Source organism: Passer montanus, unplaced genomic scaffold, assembly GCF_014805655.1.
Source record: "Passer montanus isolate IOZ18808 unplaced genomic scaffold, ASM1480565v1 scaffold42, whole genome shotgun sequence".
Lineage (NCBI taxonomy): Eukaryota > Metazoa > Chordata > Aves > Passeriformes > Passeridae > Passer > Passer montanus.
The window spans coordinates 562536-578942 of NW_024369041.1; the positions used below are offsets into that span (position 1 = coordinate 562536).

Genomic DNA, 16407 nt, shown 5'->3' on the forward strand with positions numbered 1-16407 from the left:
GAGAAGCGCACACCAGCCCCTATCAATCCCCACACACGTGAAGAAATTTACCATTGATTACAGCAAACACAAATTTTTCTTATTTTTGTAGAAACTTAATTTAAAAACCCCATGGTTCTTGAGAAAACCGAGTTCCAATTCAACCTTTTGTGACCCTAACTGGCAGGATGTGACACAGGCTGGCAGGGCTCCCTTATCTTGTATAAATTATGAGCTGTACCTCAGAGTATCAGGTTGCAAGTGATCTTTCATTATCGAAGCTGAAGCATACTTTTATAAAATCCTGTTAGCCAACAGCTACACAAACACAGCTGATTTCAAAACACAATAGAGACAGGATTCTTGGAAATTACAGTAGCACCTTAAAAAAATGATAAGAGGACTGGGATGTTTTTTTGAAGTGCCTGTTAGGAAAGCAGGGTTTGGCAGACTCTGCCCCAAGGGTTGTAACCCAGCTGTGATGCCAAGTGAAACCTGGAATGAAGCTTCACCCATCTCTGCCCTTGTGGCTCAGGAGCTGACCAACACTGCAGAGCAAAGGTACCTTAACCCTTGAGCAGGCTGTGGCAATGGGAACTGTTTAACCATTAAAGAAATGAGATATTGTCTTGCTTTCTATTGGCTATACAGCTTCTGTGTTTTTTCTCAGCTGAGCTGCACCAAGTGGCATATCAGAGACATCCAGAGCCCTCCTCTTGTATCCTTCACCTAAGGCCGTGGGGCAAAATGGCAGTAGCATTCATGTGCACTGATCACAGGTAAAATGAAGACTTTCTGCTCTAAAATGCTGCTCATTATTTAATTTTTAAAAATGCCTGTTGAAGTCTGCTATCCCAAGTGTCTACATGTTGCTGAATTGCTTTTAGTGCTCAGCAAAAATAGCCTTAGCCCTGCTCTGAGAAATGGGACCTCATGTATCCCCATGCTCTGAGCTCTTCCTGCTGTTCCAGGCAGAAAAGAGTTGCTGGGCACAGTCTGACAATTATTCTGAAATGCAGAAAACACAAGACAAGGAGGAAACAAGGCAGAGTGGAAACAACAGCAGAACAGAACAAAATCAACTTAAACAGAAAATATTGCTAGGGTTGGGGGGCATATAAATACAAACAGAGAATAAGAAAATAATTTTTAAGGTTGCCTGTGAATAGCACTATGGAAGAAAAAACTTTCAGGAAACTAAGTATGCCAAGGCAAGGCTAACAAACAGTTTTATGGAAGGAGCACACAGCCGTTCAACTCTCTCTGTGTTTCTCAGAGCAGCTAAGAAAGCAGCACTGAGCAGCCTCTGTCTGTAGCAGGTTTTGCCTTTGCCTACGTACACTGCACAACACAACCTGCTCAGAATAGCCATCATTAGCTTCACTGCCACTGAAACTAGGAAACCTCTTACTGATTGATGTGGAAGCTGAAGAAAATCACCTCAATACTCAAAAAATAGTTTGTTCTTTATCAGATCTGTGTCCTCAAGTCTTGCGAGGCCTCTGTGATATGTGGTTCAAGGAAAGATCAGAAAATAGTTTACAAGCTATGGTAGTTATATAAAATAGTCTATTAGGCAATCATAAACAAGCATATTAGAAGTGAAGGTGTGTTTAAATATCTATTTAACTTGCACTATCTTATTAATATGCTGATGAAAATCAAGACAAGAAAGGTTTACAGTTTATCCAATCTACATCAGTTTTTCCTCAGGAATCTATCACAAGAAACTTTTTGTCCCCCCTGGTTTCCCAGGCCCTGAATCAGCATGTGAAACCCACAACTGCAGGCCAAACCTCCTCTTCTTCTTGTACTTGCCTAACTTGTGGTTTCTTCCAGGTGCAATTAAATGTTCAAGCTGTTCTCACCATGGATGCAAAGGGCCAGGGTCTGCCAGTAACCTTTTCCAGGGCTCATCTAGAACCCAGGAACTGGCTTGTCTCATGTTCTCTGTTTGATTTTGGTGGGGCTTTTTCCCAAAAATTAAAAAATCTCTGCCAGAAGAATGTTGAAAGCATTACATCAAACACTCAAAAGCTCAGAAACTTGAAATTTGACAAGAAACTTGAAACAAAGGCAACTGGTGCAAATTTGAAACAGCCCTCTTCTGTCAATGTGCATACAACTGGGCACTGCCTGTTTGTTTTTCACAGGACTGGTGCACTCAAGGCCACTCACTAAACAATGCAGCAGGATTTAATCCAGCACCTGTGGGTACACCACCAAGGACAAGGGTGTTGAGGCACACATCAGAGGTTGAGGTGAGTGTGGAAGTGCAGGCATGGGTGCACAGAGCCCATGGAGGTGATCCAGCCTTGCTTAGACCCAGTAGCATGGGTTAGACTAATACAGATACTGCTGACATTCTCCTTCCAGTCTCAAAGACTTCATTCCCCAGCTGTCTTGGCCTTGCTGCAACATCAGGATGCTGGCCTGACACCACAGGCATGATGTGGCCACATTTGACTTGGTTGAACTGAAACACAGACACAAACACCTTTCCTTAAAGTCTTCACTGCACACAGCTGGAAACAGTGTAAAATACCTGGCAAGGCCATTTCTGTTTCAGTGACGCTCCTCATCTTGGGTTTCTGGCATAAAGCAGCTTTTTTCCACCACTAAAAGGTCCTTGCTCCACTGGAGAAAACTGCTCTTTTTGACACATAAACTTCCCCTGGAGTATTCTAAGTTATTCCAGCATGTGTCTCTCTAGCTGTCTCCTCTACAAGTGCTGCAGATGCACCACTGTCATTTGCCTTTGCTGCTACAATTGTGAGATTCTGTTTAGTTATGAGACTTGGGTTATTATCACTGATAAATCCTCAGTCTAACAAAAATGAAGGTAGTGTTCCTGGTGAGTATTATATTTCAGGTGAACTTGTTATGGCTAATATTCTGTGACATTTGCACACCCACTCTGTGGAAACCTTAGGTATTTCAAATATGAATTGAGAAATTTGTTCTGTTCCAGGGTTGCTGTTTTAAAATGTGTGAAAGTGTTTCTACAAGTTACAAAAGTACCTTCAAATACTTTCCTCGTGTTTTAAGTATGTTTACCTCTTGAAGAAAACATTCCCCCTATCATTCAAGCTAAAGTTCATTCAATTTCCATTTATATGCCAATTCATATCATATGATATATTCTTTGTGCTCTCTGTAGATAAGAAGATGAATCTCAAGTTACATGCCCTATAAATTGGACCATTTAATGAGTCTTTCTTAATTCACACTGGAGCTGCTAGGTAAGTTGAACATCTTTAGATAGGTTGCTGCTTAAACTATGTTGAATTTATTACTCTGTATCACAAAACTTTCCAATTTCAATGTGTGTATCAACATTTTTATTAACAATTTCACCTCTTTTTATAGACCATGTCACCTGAGGTGAAGCGATGTTAAAAAATGGATGCTGCAATAGAAGAATAAGTATTAACAGTTGTTTTGCTCTTAAACCAATTAAAAAAAGCATGTCCCACTTTATTTTAAACATTCTCTTGCTAAAGCAGCCATGTGTCTATTGCTCTCCTGTAAAATGAAACTGTCACATTTTACATGGGGGAAAATGGCATACAATGGTATCTGATGTACAGGAAAGAACTTTGCAGGAATGTTTTGGGCTTTTGCTCTGTAGACTTTTGTACACTTAGCAGACTGTCTTTTGGGAAAATATTGTCTGAAATAAGATAATTTTGCAACTACATGAATGATGTTCGTGTCACTGCAGGCAAAGTGTAATATATGTAAGACTTCATGCTCAGAAAAATTCTAAAACATTCTCTTTTGTTATTTAGGACTCTACTCCGGACACAAAACCAGCCTGGTTTACATTTAGCTTTAAATGATGCTGTCTCCACAGCTGCACAAAATCTTAGCAGTAGCTTTTTTCCTGCTTGCATTCTGTGCTCAAGGTAAACTTGCAGGATTTCTTCCACGGTTCCCTTTCAAGCCTTTTTTTGGAGATAGGAGCAGCAATGGAGACGAACAACAAATACCAGGTACGTGAAGTTGTCTGAATTTTTATCTGTTGTGTTCTATTTTTATGCTTTGAAAACTCAGTGCTAACTACCATAATGTGATGTGTGATCTACTTGAAATAAAACAATCAGAACTTAATGTTAATTTCCTTATATGAAGTAAGATGCTTAAATCTCTATTTAATGATGCAGTGGCTCAACTCACAGAGAAAAGCTTAGAATTTTCCATAGCACAAGAAACTTGTTGCTGAGTCCTAGGTTGTAGCTATAATCAAGTGCTTGAACAGCCTGAAGGATTCTATCAAGGATTCAGTCTCTGGACACAGTAAAAAAATCAGCTAAACCTATTGCACAAGTGCCAGAGTTTTGCCTGGACTAGATCGATCACTTAGAGAGAAAACTATCTCAGTTTTCCAGTTCCAGTTTTCCATAACCATCCCTGCTCTGAAGGTGACTTCCAGGAACTTATCCCCTATCCTTACAAAGATTAATGTGTGAAGACATCACCTGTTTAAAACACAGCAGTAAACTAAAACTTGTCAAACAAACACTTCAAAAGTTCATAATAATTTCATATGATGAGCTCTGCTTTATTTGAAAGCCAAGACTGACACTGTAAAGCAAAGTGCCTGATAGCTGGTTTTGTTCACAGATCTCACTCCTCTGGCTGGTAATGAACATGGGGACCCTATCCATCAATTAGAATATCGGATTTCCAGACTGGAAGGAGGTATTTTATCTGCCTTTACTTTCTGCTGCTACTGGGTTAGTGGGGATAGACCAGGTGGGAAAAAAATACTTCTTAGGAAAAAGGCAGAATTGTCTGCATTTTTATTGCATTCCTTTTATGTCTTCTTTATTGGTATATCAATGAGTGAAAACTTTCAAATGGGGATGGGGGAATGGGAATTAGATTTTCATAACTAGTGGGAGACACCTGGGTAACAGCTCTGGAGTATGAGTGCAAGCAAGGCAGGAATGTGGCAGATGAAAATCCCTGCCTGTGCAGAGCTGCTCCATGCACACCTTGTGCCCCCAGTGGACAAACAGCACTAAAAACATGCTAAGACAATCATGACCAGATCAAATCTAAGATTCCACTCACTCAAGAACATTGGTATACTGCAAACCACCTCAGAGTCTTACAGAGACTCTCAAAGAAAATCATACACTTTTTTTACAAAAAGGATTCCTCATTTCCTTTCCTCCTCCAAATTCTTATGTGATTCTCCTGTTTTATCATCTGTGTGGTTCTTCCCTTTTCCCCACTCCCCATTTTCAAATGTCTTTGAATTCAAGTTCTCCTTTCCTTTACCTTTCCCTGGGTTTAATCTAAAATTATGGAGCAAAATAGCAGGATTTAAAATTGACAGCAAAGTGAACACACAACAATGCACTCGTTCAACAGCTTTTCCCTCCTCTTGCAGTCCTTCGCTTGAACAAGATGATAACAGAGTCTGGAGGAAAAATCTTTGCTACCAGTGGAAAAAGAGCTGATTTTGAGGCTACAGTGGAAAAATGTAAAGAGGCTGGAGGCTCTATTGCCACTCCAACAAGCCCCGGCGAGAATGATGCCATTCTGTACTTTGTGAAATATTTTAACACCTACGCCTACCTGGGCATAAAACAATCCCTTATTCCAGGAAGATTCCAGCTCCTGAATGGTGCTCAGCTGAGCTACACTAACTGGTATTCAAATGAACCTTCTGGCAAAGGGGAGGAGGAATGTGTGGAGATGTACACTGATGGCACTTGGAATGACAAAAAGTGTGACAGGAGTCACCTTATTGTCTGCCAGTTTTAGTGCTTCCCTTGCTGCTCTCTGGAATATGCTTCCCTATCACTCGTGTCTTCCTTTGTAGCTAGTGAACTTAGATAATGCAGCATGAAAAAATAAAATACACTCTTTCCCAGTCTGATTTGTATTTTAAACAAATGTCAGCCATAAAGAGGAAACTGTATAATGAAAGCAGAGGCCATTTTGTCTGTTTGTTAATCATTGCCCACTGAGTGTCTTAATATTGTTGTTGTCTATGGGTTCCTACTGCTGTTAGCCTGCTGATTTATTACAAAACCAAAAATTAGAGTTCTTGGCTGCATATCTAAAGTGACTTGCAGCCACAAGATCTTCCAGTACTCCTTTACCCATGAACCTCAACTTCGTGTGTATTTTGATCCCTTTTTGTGAGTTTCCCTCACCAAAACTCCCCAGACAGACTCTCTGCTCAGCCCACGGTGCTTTGGCCACCCTCACCCCCAAGAGGTGCCCTGAAAGAAGACACGAGCAGTGCAGCTGGGGTGGCACAGAGCCACCCTCCTTGCATTCCCCTCTGGAAAACTTCAGAGTCAGCAGGTCTTTAGCCTTCATGCACCTCAAAAGTGGTGAACAGAAGCCACCTGTTCAGCAATTCCTAATCCCTTTTCTGACTCAAGGAGCACAAGAAGAACAAGGTCCCGTCACATGGGATGTGTGTGGATGAAAACACATGGGAGACAACAGGAAAATTACTGGGCCTATGTGATTTGGGGAAAATCAGCAGAGCCGTGACAGGGCCAATTTTTTTAGGCTATATTGTCATGATATCCAGATACAACTAATTTTGGGCACCACAAATGCGCTTGTCAGACCCTCACTGGGATTCCCCCAGGGCCAAGGCTGGAGGATGCCAAGTCACTGAGCACTCCTTGCAGAAGCTGCTCAGTCCCCACCATCTAGTTTAAGCTAAAGGATTAATAGAAATCTTTCTTGGCTCTCTTGTTAGAGTCTGTCTGCCTACTAAAGGTGAGGATTCCCCAAGTTTAGATTCACAGCTGTGCAGTATAGCTGCACCCTCAGAGATGTCTGATTTGGATTTTTCCTTTCTCCAGGGCAGTTGACTTCAACATGAGGCAATGAAAGCTCTCCATCAGCTCCATGACATGGTGCAAAGGCTAGCTGAGCATCTGGGGGTGCCTCCATAAAGCCAAATTCCTGACTGTGAGCCACACTCATTCACACTGTGTTAGTCCCAGCTGGGTCACAGAAACCTGAGCAAGGACACGTCCAGCTCTAGAGACAGATCAGCTCCCATCACCCTCTGCAAGACAGGGAGAGAGAACAGCCAAAGGATTGAAGGTAACAGGGGAGGGGAGGTGTGCTCACAGCTCATGTGAACCTGGGGGGCAGCAAAGAGGCTGCTTGGAGCTTTGTAGCTGTGCAAACCACTGTCATTCCAGAGCAGCAACCTTGCCATGCACAACATTCCTGCGCTGGCTTAAATTCAGTTACAGGATTATTTAGGGCACATGGTCTCGCCACCTGCTCTGTGACAAGGAATGGGTCTTCCTGGCCTTCTTTCAGCCCTCTGCTTGATGGCAGGGCCTGTGAATCATTCTTGCTGTTATTCTCTGCAAACTAAGCTGCTTGTCTTTTAGGTATTAGGAAAATCAATGCACCAATGTTAGTGTCAAACCAAGACACTTTCTGCTTGAGCAGCCTGCAGGTGGTCCACCTCCACAGGTAGACTCAATTATTCACTCCAGCAGTATTTAAATCCTTCATCACAATGCACACAAATAGGACCCTGTCTCCAAGAGCTATAAAGTTATCTCAACATATGCAAAGATAAAACTTTTGTGAGCAAAGTCCTTTTTATCCATGTCTCTGTTTGGCAAGTAAGGAGATCTACAAGCTGTTAACAGATGCCTTATTTCTGGACAGCAGAGCCAAAATATAAACTACTGAATCCTATATCATATAAGGTCTAGATAGACTCCTCTGTTAACCCAATGGAAACAGGTATGTAGAGGGGCAATGAGGACTCAGGAGTCTGTATGGCTCTGTTTCACTTTCAAACTCTATTTTTATCACAAACACTTTACAGCTCACCAGTATCTGCCTGCCCCCATCAGCTCACCTGCCCAGTCTTCAGCCTTGCATGACTCCTATTGTGAAATTAACTCTGCCATGAGCACAAGGAAGCAGGATCACAAGCATCATCTCATAGTAATTTTCCACTCATCACATTCCACTAAAGTTCAAGAAATGTTCAGTGATTAACATCAGCCTGACAATGAAGCTGGACACACAGCCCACCATCACCGAACATTTAAAGCCATGGTAAGTTTTTTATTCTATCCTGCTAATCTCCAGGGGGTCACAGAGTTATCTCAGAATTAAAGCTATTTGCAGGTGTGTGTCACAGAAAGCAGCTACCTTCAGTAGGTACTAGGATGAGGACACAGAACCTCAAATCAAATGTTTGTCACTCTGCCTGAAGCTGCCACCTTCAACAACCCTGCTGACAGCAGGCAGGTCTGGAAACAGCAGTCTTGGCCTGAAAGGCAGATTGGCTCAGCCTTTGGGCACCAAATTTATTTCATAAATCTAAATGAGACGGCTGTACAGCATCCTCTGATTTGTAGAAAGACAGGATTTCCCAAGGCTAGCAAGCCTTTTTTTTCAAGAGCTCTTTTCTGAAACATTTGTGAACTTATTTTAAAAGCTTAATCCACCCTATCTTAATTTTAAATATTAGTTGTGCTTTTTAAAACTGCCTCTATTGGACTTATATTCACTACTACTTTTATTCTGGACCACCCAGCATGCTGACAAGCCAAACTCTATGATGTTCAATTTTCAGTCAATGGCATGCACTTTCCCACTTTTGATTGTAGGGCTACTTAATCCTAGTGGTGGTATTAATAAAGTTAAAATTGTATTAATCTGAAGAGTTAGTAAAAAACAGGATAAACAGGTTTCTCAGAGCAACTTAGCAAGGAATTTGATTTTAGCAAGATGAAATATTAGTGTCAAATATTGAGAGATGTGGAAGTTACTTGTCAAGTTCTGCAGGGAAACATTCTGCCTTGTATAGTGGAAAACACTATTAAATTATTCCACCCGTCCCCCTGACAAGAATTGTTAAAAAAATCATTTTGAATCTATAAAAATATCCATCATGTGAAAAACAATTAACAGCTCTTATTGTCTGTGAAAATACCCTAGTTAATATTTTTTTTCTGCTTTATAAGAAACTGAAAAAAACTATTGCTGGTTGTGTGGCTTTGGGGTCTAAAGGGATATCCTTGCAATCTGAAGCTCTGTACAGCCCTCTGGATGTATCCACTCCACCACAGATCCCTCCACAGACTTCTTTGTTCGATTTTTAAGGCAGGCTGCAGTTTGGCCTTCACATCTTCTCCTGTCAAGAGGCAAGAGCCAGATGCAGCAGTGTGTTCAGGCAGCAGGGCCACTTCTCTGGGACTGTGTAGTGCCACCTCCACAGCAGCACAGAGAGAGCCAGAGCTGGCTTAGCAAAGCCTCTGAAGAGGATTTACTTGCACTCTATATAACAGATACTGCAGCTGTGGCTTTTCAAATACTGCAGTGAAGCTAAGCTGTCAAGAAGCAAGTGGGCTGTTGAATGTACATAGGTGGAAGAGAGTTTGGTGTGTAAATAAATTTAGGGGCATCAGCCTTCATACTCTGAAGTTGTTCACAATAATCAGCTAGAATGAGTTAATAAGATTACTCACTCGTGAGTAAATAAAATGATTTACAAGGAAAGCCCAAGTGGTTTTCTGGTGAAAAAGGGGCTCTGATTGCTCCCTGCAGTGGCTGTGTCAGTGGCTGTCCCTGCAGCAGCCGTGCAGGGGTGAGGAGCCAGCTGCTGTTCTGAGGAGCCAGCTGCTGTTCTGCTGCTCCTGAGCAATCTGTGTTCAGGGCAGAGCGGCTTCCTCGGGAAGGCTGGTGCCACTTTAAGAGCACGAGTGGGAGGTGGTGGAGGCACGCTGTGCAAACAAGGGCTGGAGCAGGCTGCAGGCTCACCTGGGGCTCTGAGCCTGCCCTGCCCCAGGTGGAAGAGCCGCCCTGGCAGCGCAGGATGGGCACGCAGGGAGAGGCACTGCAGCCCTGCAGCTCACCCCGGGGGCACTGAGCAGGTAGGGGGGCACAGAAAATATCCACATGCCTACTTGCAGGTAGTCAGGCTGAGAAAGCAAAAAATATTCAACACAAATTCCACTGCTTCGATGCCTTTCTATAAAAAAACAAGGGGAAAAACGAAATGATTTCTAATTCCAGTAATAGGTTGTCAGCAGAGAAGAGTTGAAGAATATAGAGTTCCTAGTCATAATTAATTTCAAGTGGAAAATAGTTTGCTAAATGGTTAGAATTATGTCTGTAAGTAGACTGCAGAAGGCAATCTTTATTCTCCTATTACAGTTAGCACACCTCTACCTTGTATAAATTTATTCAAAAGTGTTTAAAATCTAAATATTTCAGGACAGAATATGTCTGTGATGCAGATGTAGGTATCTCCTCACTACTACACATTCAAGAATCAGAAACCTAACAGATATATGCCACAATGTGTTATCTATGAGAGCACAAAAGCATCTTTTTAGACAAAATACAAAAATCTGAATTTATATGTCCAGAAAAATATTATTTAAATAGCAACTGAGAAACTCCTCTTGCATTTTTAACTTTTATTGTAGTCACCTCATTACAATTACTTTTGGAAGTGAGGTGAAACTAAGGGCTTGATCAGCTTAATCACAATAGTTTGCTATGCTAGTTTTATCTATTAAATAGTCTGTCTTCATCATCATTTTTGTTTTAAAAATCTTCCCCCAGATTTCATACATTTAATTTCTGCACCCAATTTTCACATTAAGAGATTTTAAGCTTGATTTGTATCCTGCAGTGTCTTTACTCATTGAAAGACAAATACATACAGATTTTACTTAAAAATAGTCAGACTAATCTGCTTCATGCCTTATAAAGGCTGAAATATTTTAAATAATGAATACTGAAATATTTTAATTAATATTTTAGTTACTTGTAGAGGGAGATTTTATAACAAACAAACTCAGTGAAATTTCTGTTAATATTTTAATGATTCTGAATATTTTCAGACACTCTAGGTTTGAATGGCTTGGCCCTCTAGAGACCAAAGTAGCATTATTAGATCTTTCTGAGGTTTTACATATTTGAAATGCAGCCTTTTCTCTAAGGTACCAAACTCAATAATTTGATTTCTGGTTCTTGCAGGAGTTCCAAGTGACAATTTTAACTTGCAGTGTAGTTATGTCTCCATCATCACCCTCTTTCCAAGTCCATCACTGTGCCAGATATCCAGGCCTGATAATTTTTCCTGTTGCTACCATTTGCTATCTCTGTTTGTAGCCCACAGTCAGGGAGGTGGCAGAGGAATAATTCACCCTTGTGCAGAGGCACAGGGTCAGCAGGCAGGCTGCAGCAGCAGTGACCTCTCCAGAAAGCAGCCACGGCTCATGATCCTGGAGTGTTAACAGGAAGCTGGCAGCTCACTCCGAGAACAAGCACCCAGGAGCACTTGTTTTCCCCATTTGAAGGGCAAATATTTATATCACTGACTGAGTGGAAAATGAAGCAGAACAAGTTCGTTGTTGTTGTTGGTTTACCCCTTTCAGCTTGTTCTTCCTTTAGAATAAGTGTGTGCCTGGGAGAAGAGTGGTCACACCCCTGCAGCGTGGGAAGTGCTAAAGCCACCGGGAGCCCATCCTGTGTGTGTGACTAAGCAGCTCTCAGGTGCAGACAATACACCTCATCCCACATAAACAACCATCTTCTACACCTGTTTGTAGAAGATTCTGGAATTTCAATATAGTCCATGTGGTTTTATCTGATATCATTTACAGCAGAATCTAGTTACAATTTTTATACAATTAAAAATTGTATAAATATATCACTAATAACTTTAATATTTCAGATATATTGTTGTGTATTCTATATAAATTTTATATTGTTTTGTACTACTGATTGTGTTTTTATCCAATCTGACTGTATTCATCTCCACCAAAGTAAGAACTGAGCCCTGTCACTTGATTTCACACAGACAAGCCTTTGACTGACATTAAGTGCTCTAGCTACTAATCAGAATATCCTCCTAGAAACAAAAGAAAATATAAATATTCACTGATATAAAACAGACATTACAGACTTCAATCCCGTCTGCCATTTGGTGGCTGCATTTACAAATTGAATGGGCTGCCAAAGTTTTTAAAACTTGTTTTTCTGTACTCAGAGTTCAGCCAGTAGTACTAGGTCTGTGACTTTCCAGGCACAGAGTAAAAATTATTATATGCTAGCCAATAATTCTGTAGTTTGGAGGCCAATAAATTATATAAATACATGCTAATTCAGACACGAGTTCCTCTTTTAGCTCCATGCAATACATTTTCAAAGAAACCTCAAGTGAGAGCAAGTTACAGACTGGGAGGCCACCACCTCCCACAAACATCTTGCTCAAGGGAACTTCTCAAGTTACCATAACTGAAGTTACTGTAAGATTCAGAGGGCTGTCTTGAACCTTCACACCATTTCTGTAGACTGCAAATAAGCCTTTTTTTTTTGCTATTTTCTGCATTTGTCTTCATTGGACATTGAGGAAGTGCAATTCCCCCCTCCCAGATGCAGTAGTGGGATAAATATGTCAGGGGTTTTGTAAGGTTTTCCTACTGGTAGTTCTCTAAAACCAAAATATTCATGTGTAATTTTGAGGGGGTGGGGAAAACAAGATTAGCAGAGAAAAGGAACTGTCTTTTTAACCTAGCACAGATTACATCCAATAGAGCAGGCAGGAAAAGCACTCTTCAATAGTTTCAGATGGTGGCAAGGGCTGGGGTGAATTCCTTGCAGAGGCCCCAAGGCAGCTGTCTCAGCTGCATCCTGCAGCAACACAGCAGCAAGACAGAATAAGTCACTGTCTCTCTATATGTGGTTTTGCTCTTTTCCCTAATAATCAATATGTGATTTTTCTCTTTCTCCTAATAATCAAAAGGTAAGGCTTCAAATCAAGCAAACAGAATTTTCTGGCTTTTCTCTATTGCAGCAGGCTGTAAGCCAGCACACAGTACATCAGCTAAGAGCACTAAAGAGAAGGTATTTTGTTTCCTGCTTGTTCTGTCCTCTGCAAGAGTTGTGTGCCATGATCTTAAAGTATTGCAATTGAAAAGTGAATCTTTGCAATGATAGGGGGAGCAGTGAAACAGTACACAATCTAGGATGCATTTTTACAGGGTCTACTTTAGCTTGTATTAAATTTATGACGTTAGTGAAGAATACCAACTTCACTTCCAGAATTATATAATAAGTCTATACTTGTTTTCTCTGGAGAGTTAAAGGATAGAATTGTGATTTCACTAGGAAAATATCCTGTCCACTGTGCTAAAACTAAGCCACCTATCCTCACCCAACAGCCGGTGGGAAGAGAGGAATAACACCCAAGGCTGCCACAGGAAAGGTGAGAATATCACACAGCTGTGCAGCACAGCCCACACCAGCAGGGCCAGAGGTCAGAGCACATAAACACACACAAAATCAAGCAGCTGCTCTGTAGAAAACAGACACAGAGCACAGCCCACTTCAGGGAATGAGCCTGGCAGCATTCCAGCTCCAGCCACCCTCCTGCCACAGGTATGTGGCTTCACTGGTGAGAAGAGAGCAGCTGAGTGCTCCAGGCCTGAGCTAGGGGAGCTCCAGCTGCATCCTCTGTGCTTGTAAGATTTAAAATTAATCCAACTAGAACACAACACAGCAGCCAAGGAGATCTCCATCAGGACTCTGCTGATGGATAGCTAGGTTTCATTAAGGATATCATGGCCTGAATCCACTGAGATTTGTTACTAGGCACACACTGGTAACACAAAAAATGAGCTAATGGCAATTTTAACACTGTCATGTACACAATTGCTGGAAATTATTCAAATTTTCTACTCTGCTTAGACATAAATACTCTATCAACCCAGCTTCCATCTTCACCTTCACATAAAGGTGAGGATTTAGTAACAACACAGTAAAAACACAGTAAAGCACATGCTTGGACAAACCTGAAACCTCCTCTGGTGAGCTGTAGTCCCAATTCCCACAGTAAAGGCAGCGCTGCAGCCCCTCAGAAAAGCTCCTCACTACTGGCAAAAGGGACTGGGGAGAAAAAAAACCTGTTGGGGCCCTGGCACCTCATTTATTCACTGTACAGCTTTCAGGTGTGTGCGTCCAGGAGCAGGATTTGCCATCCTGATGATTTGCAGGTGTGTGGGTCCTGTGGCAGGCATTGCACTGAGCACTGCATTCCCTAGGACACACCTGTTAACACTTAGCAGAATCAACACCAATTAACTCCTTCCTAAGCACCCTGCTCTTTCTAAAGCCTTATACATGGAAAAAGATAAAATATGCAGTCTGATGGCAGTTCAGTTTCCAGTTCTCCTTTCCGTCATATCCTTTTCTTTTCAGCTTTAGCTTTGATACATGTCAGTGTAGCAATCATTTCGTATAATGAGGTCCTTAAAAATCAAAAGTTTAAAGAGAAAGGCTTACCCAAGGGTTAGGAACAGTGCCTTAGGGTGGATAGGCTCCCTACACCAGCGTCAACAACTGCAGCTGAGCCAAGGGAGAAAGACAGGCTGATGCTCTATAGAGGCTCCTGAGGGCACACAGAGAGAAAGAGCAGGAGCTCTGCTGGGGTCTGCAGCCCAGGAAATGGGTTTATTTTTTGGGCTGAGAAAGGAATAGGCCAAAGAGGCTGACACCCCTATGCTGGCTGAAACAAGCACGTCTATTCAGACATAATTCCTGTTTGCAAGTAAATAACGCAGCATATTTTTTGCTCTACAGCTTCAGACTCTTGACGTGGAGGAAACGATGGTGGAAACAATCCTGGCCCCGTGGGAAATCCTGCTGGTCATCTTTGCTGCAGTGCTGGTCATGAGTGTGCTGATGCTGCTGCCCCCGGCCGCGGTGGTGGTCTGGAGGATGAAGCGTGCGCCGCAGATCTCGCTGCAGGGCTCCGTGTGAGCCAGCCCTGCTCCCACCGGTGCCCTGGAGGGATGCCTCACACTCAGAGCACCTCCCAGGGTCACTCTCACTACCTGTGAGCCACCCAAAGGCAGTGGGTCTGCCTGCTGCTGCTGCTAGGTTCCTGTGAGAAGAGGATGTGTGTGATTGTGTCGCTGTGAGCTGCAGCTCTTCGCGCTTTGCCTTCCATGTTTTGGCTGGGCTGGAATTGCTGCTCTTGGCTCAGTTCCTGGGCTGGGCTCTTCTCTTGTGTTATAATGGACTGAAAGAGAAGTAAGGATAATGCAGCACTCTATTCCCTCTCTCTAGTTACACTGTAAATATTACCGAAGCCTTTAGCTGACTGACACTTTTGCAGGTGGATTTATCCAAAGCATGCAGGATACTCTGGGGAGGCAGTGGTTTAGTCTGGTTGTACTGCAAAACCTAAAAAAATAAAAATAAACTTTTTGGATATTGTTTAAAGAAATAAGCCTCCCCTGCTTCTGTTGTTTGATCTGGAAAGTTAATGGTTTAAAATGTTCTTAAATTCTTTCCTTCTGTATGAATTTTTCTCTCTCCTCAGCCCCCTAGTGCCAGAACAAACCCCATCCTGGGAGCAGAGCAGGAGCATGAGGAATGGTCCTATGCTCAGACAGGCCAGATACCAACAAGAAGATAATGCAAACACACAGCAACCATTTACATGAATGAAATTATGCAAATGTACTCTGGGAAATAACATGAGTAAATTTACTTTAGTTTTTAACTGTGTCATATTGGCTTATTGAGTCAACTCCCTGTCTTATATACAAATAAGAACTCAGGTGGTGGGAATAGAACAAAACTTCTCTGCAAGTTTTTGAAAAACACCCCAGCAACCCAATCTCCAGCTTAATATAATACAACAGATGATGATTAAAGCTTTGCAGCCTAATTCTTCCACACTGTTTGACACTCACTATGAGGATTTATGACCCACAAATGAAAGTTTCTGCTAGTTTACAGGCTTCATTTCCTCATGAAATAAAATATGAGTGACTTTTGTTGGTTGGTTTGGAAAATCACTAGAATAGATTAACAAAATTGAGAGAAAAATGGGGTTTAGCACCAGCAGGAGAATTATACTGCAAAGTACTCCAGCTATTTTACATGAGCATTTGTTGATAATGATTTGGCTGGAAAGACTGAAAAACATTATAATTTCATTTGATAGGGATCATTTGTTTGCCATAAATAAATAAATAAATAAATATAACCAAAACCCAGTGATTCAAAACTCATTATTTTTCTTTGAGACTACAGCACTTTTGTCTCCAACACAATGACTTAATTTATTGCCACATGGTTTATAAGCAGCCAACTCATCCCTTTTCTGGTGTAATTATCTGTTCCACTCATTGTCATATGACTGTCTGCTTCTGGGCCCTAAAGCAGCTGGGGTTATTTATGGGGTTTTTTGCTTCTAATAACTCGATTCTGAGCCTGAAATATAAGTATGCAAATATATATATCTGAATCATTTATCTGATTAATGAGGTAAAGGTCAATTTTACATCATGTACCACAAAACTATGCTGTCTGTGTCTGAGAGATCAGCAGAAACAGGGAAAAGGTTAAAAAGGGAAAGGAAACACAAACAGATTAGCTGTC

At 41.7% G+C, this 16407-nt stretch overlaps 1 protein-coding gene across 1 annotated transcript; it reads left to right on the plus strand.

The window, feature by feature from the left end:
• Positions 1–3206: 3206 nt before the first annotated feature.
• LOC120507264 (pulmonary surfactant-associated protein A-like) lies at positions 3207–5927 on the plus strand. Its single transcript, XM_039719674.1, has 4 exons — positions 3207–3221; positions 3771–3974; positions 4606–4683; positions 5381–5927. Exons 2-4 carry the CDS (start codon positions 3818–3820, stop codon positions 5755–5757), a joined length of 612 nt encoding a protein of 203 aa, XP_039575608.1. The 5' UTR covers positions 3207–3221; positions 3771–3817; the 3' UTR covers positions 5758–5927.
• The last annotated feature ends 10480 nt before the right edge of the window (positions 5928–16407 follow it).

Bases quoted from the DNA above. Each gene is read 5' to 3' on its own strand.
- LOC120507264 (XM_039719674.1), top strand. From the start codon at position 3,818: ATGATGCTGTCTCCACAGCTGCACAAAATCTTAGCAGTAGCTTTTTTC. The intron at 3,975-4,605 runs GTACGTGAAGTT...TTTTGTTCACAG, and splicing joins AGACGAACAACAAATACCAG to ATCTCACTCCTCTGGCTGGT. The intron at 4,684-5,380 runs GTATTTTATCTG...CTCCTCTTGCAG, and splicing joins GATTTCCAGACTGGAAGGAG to TCCTTCGCTTGAACAAGATG.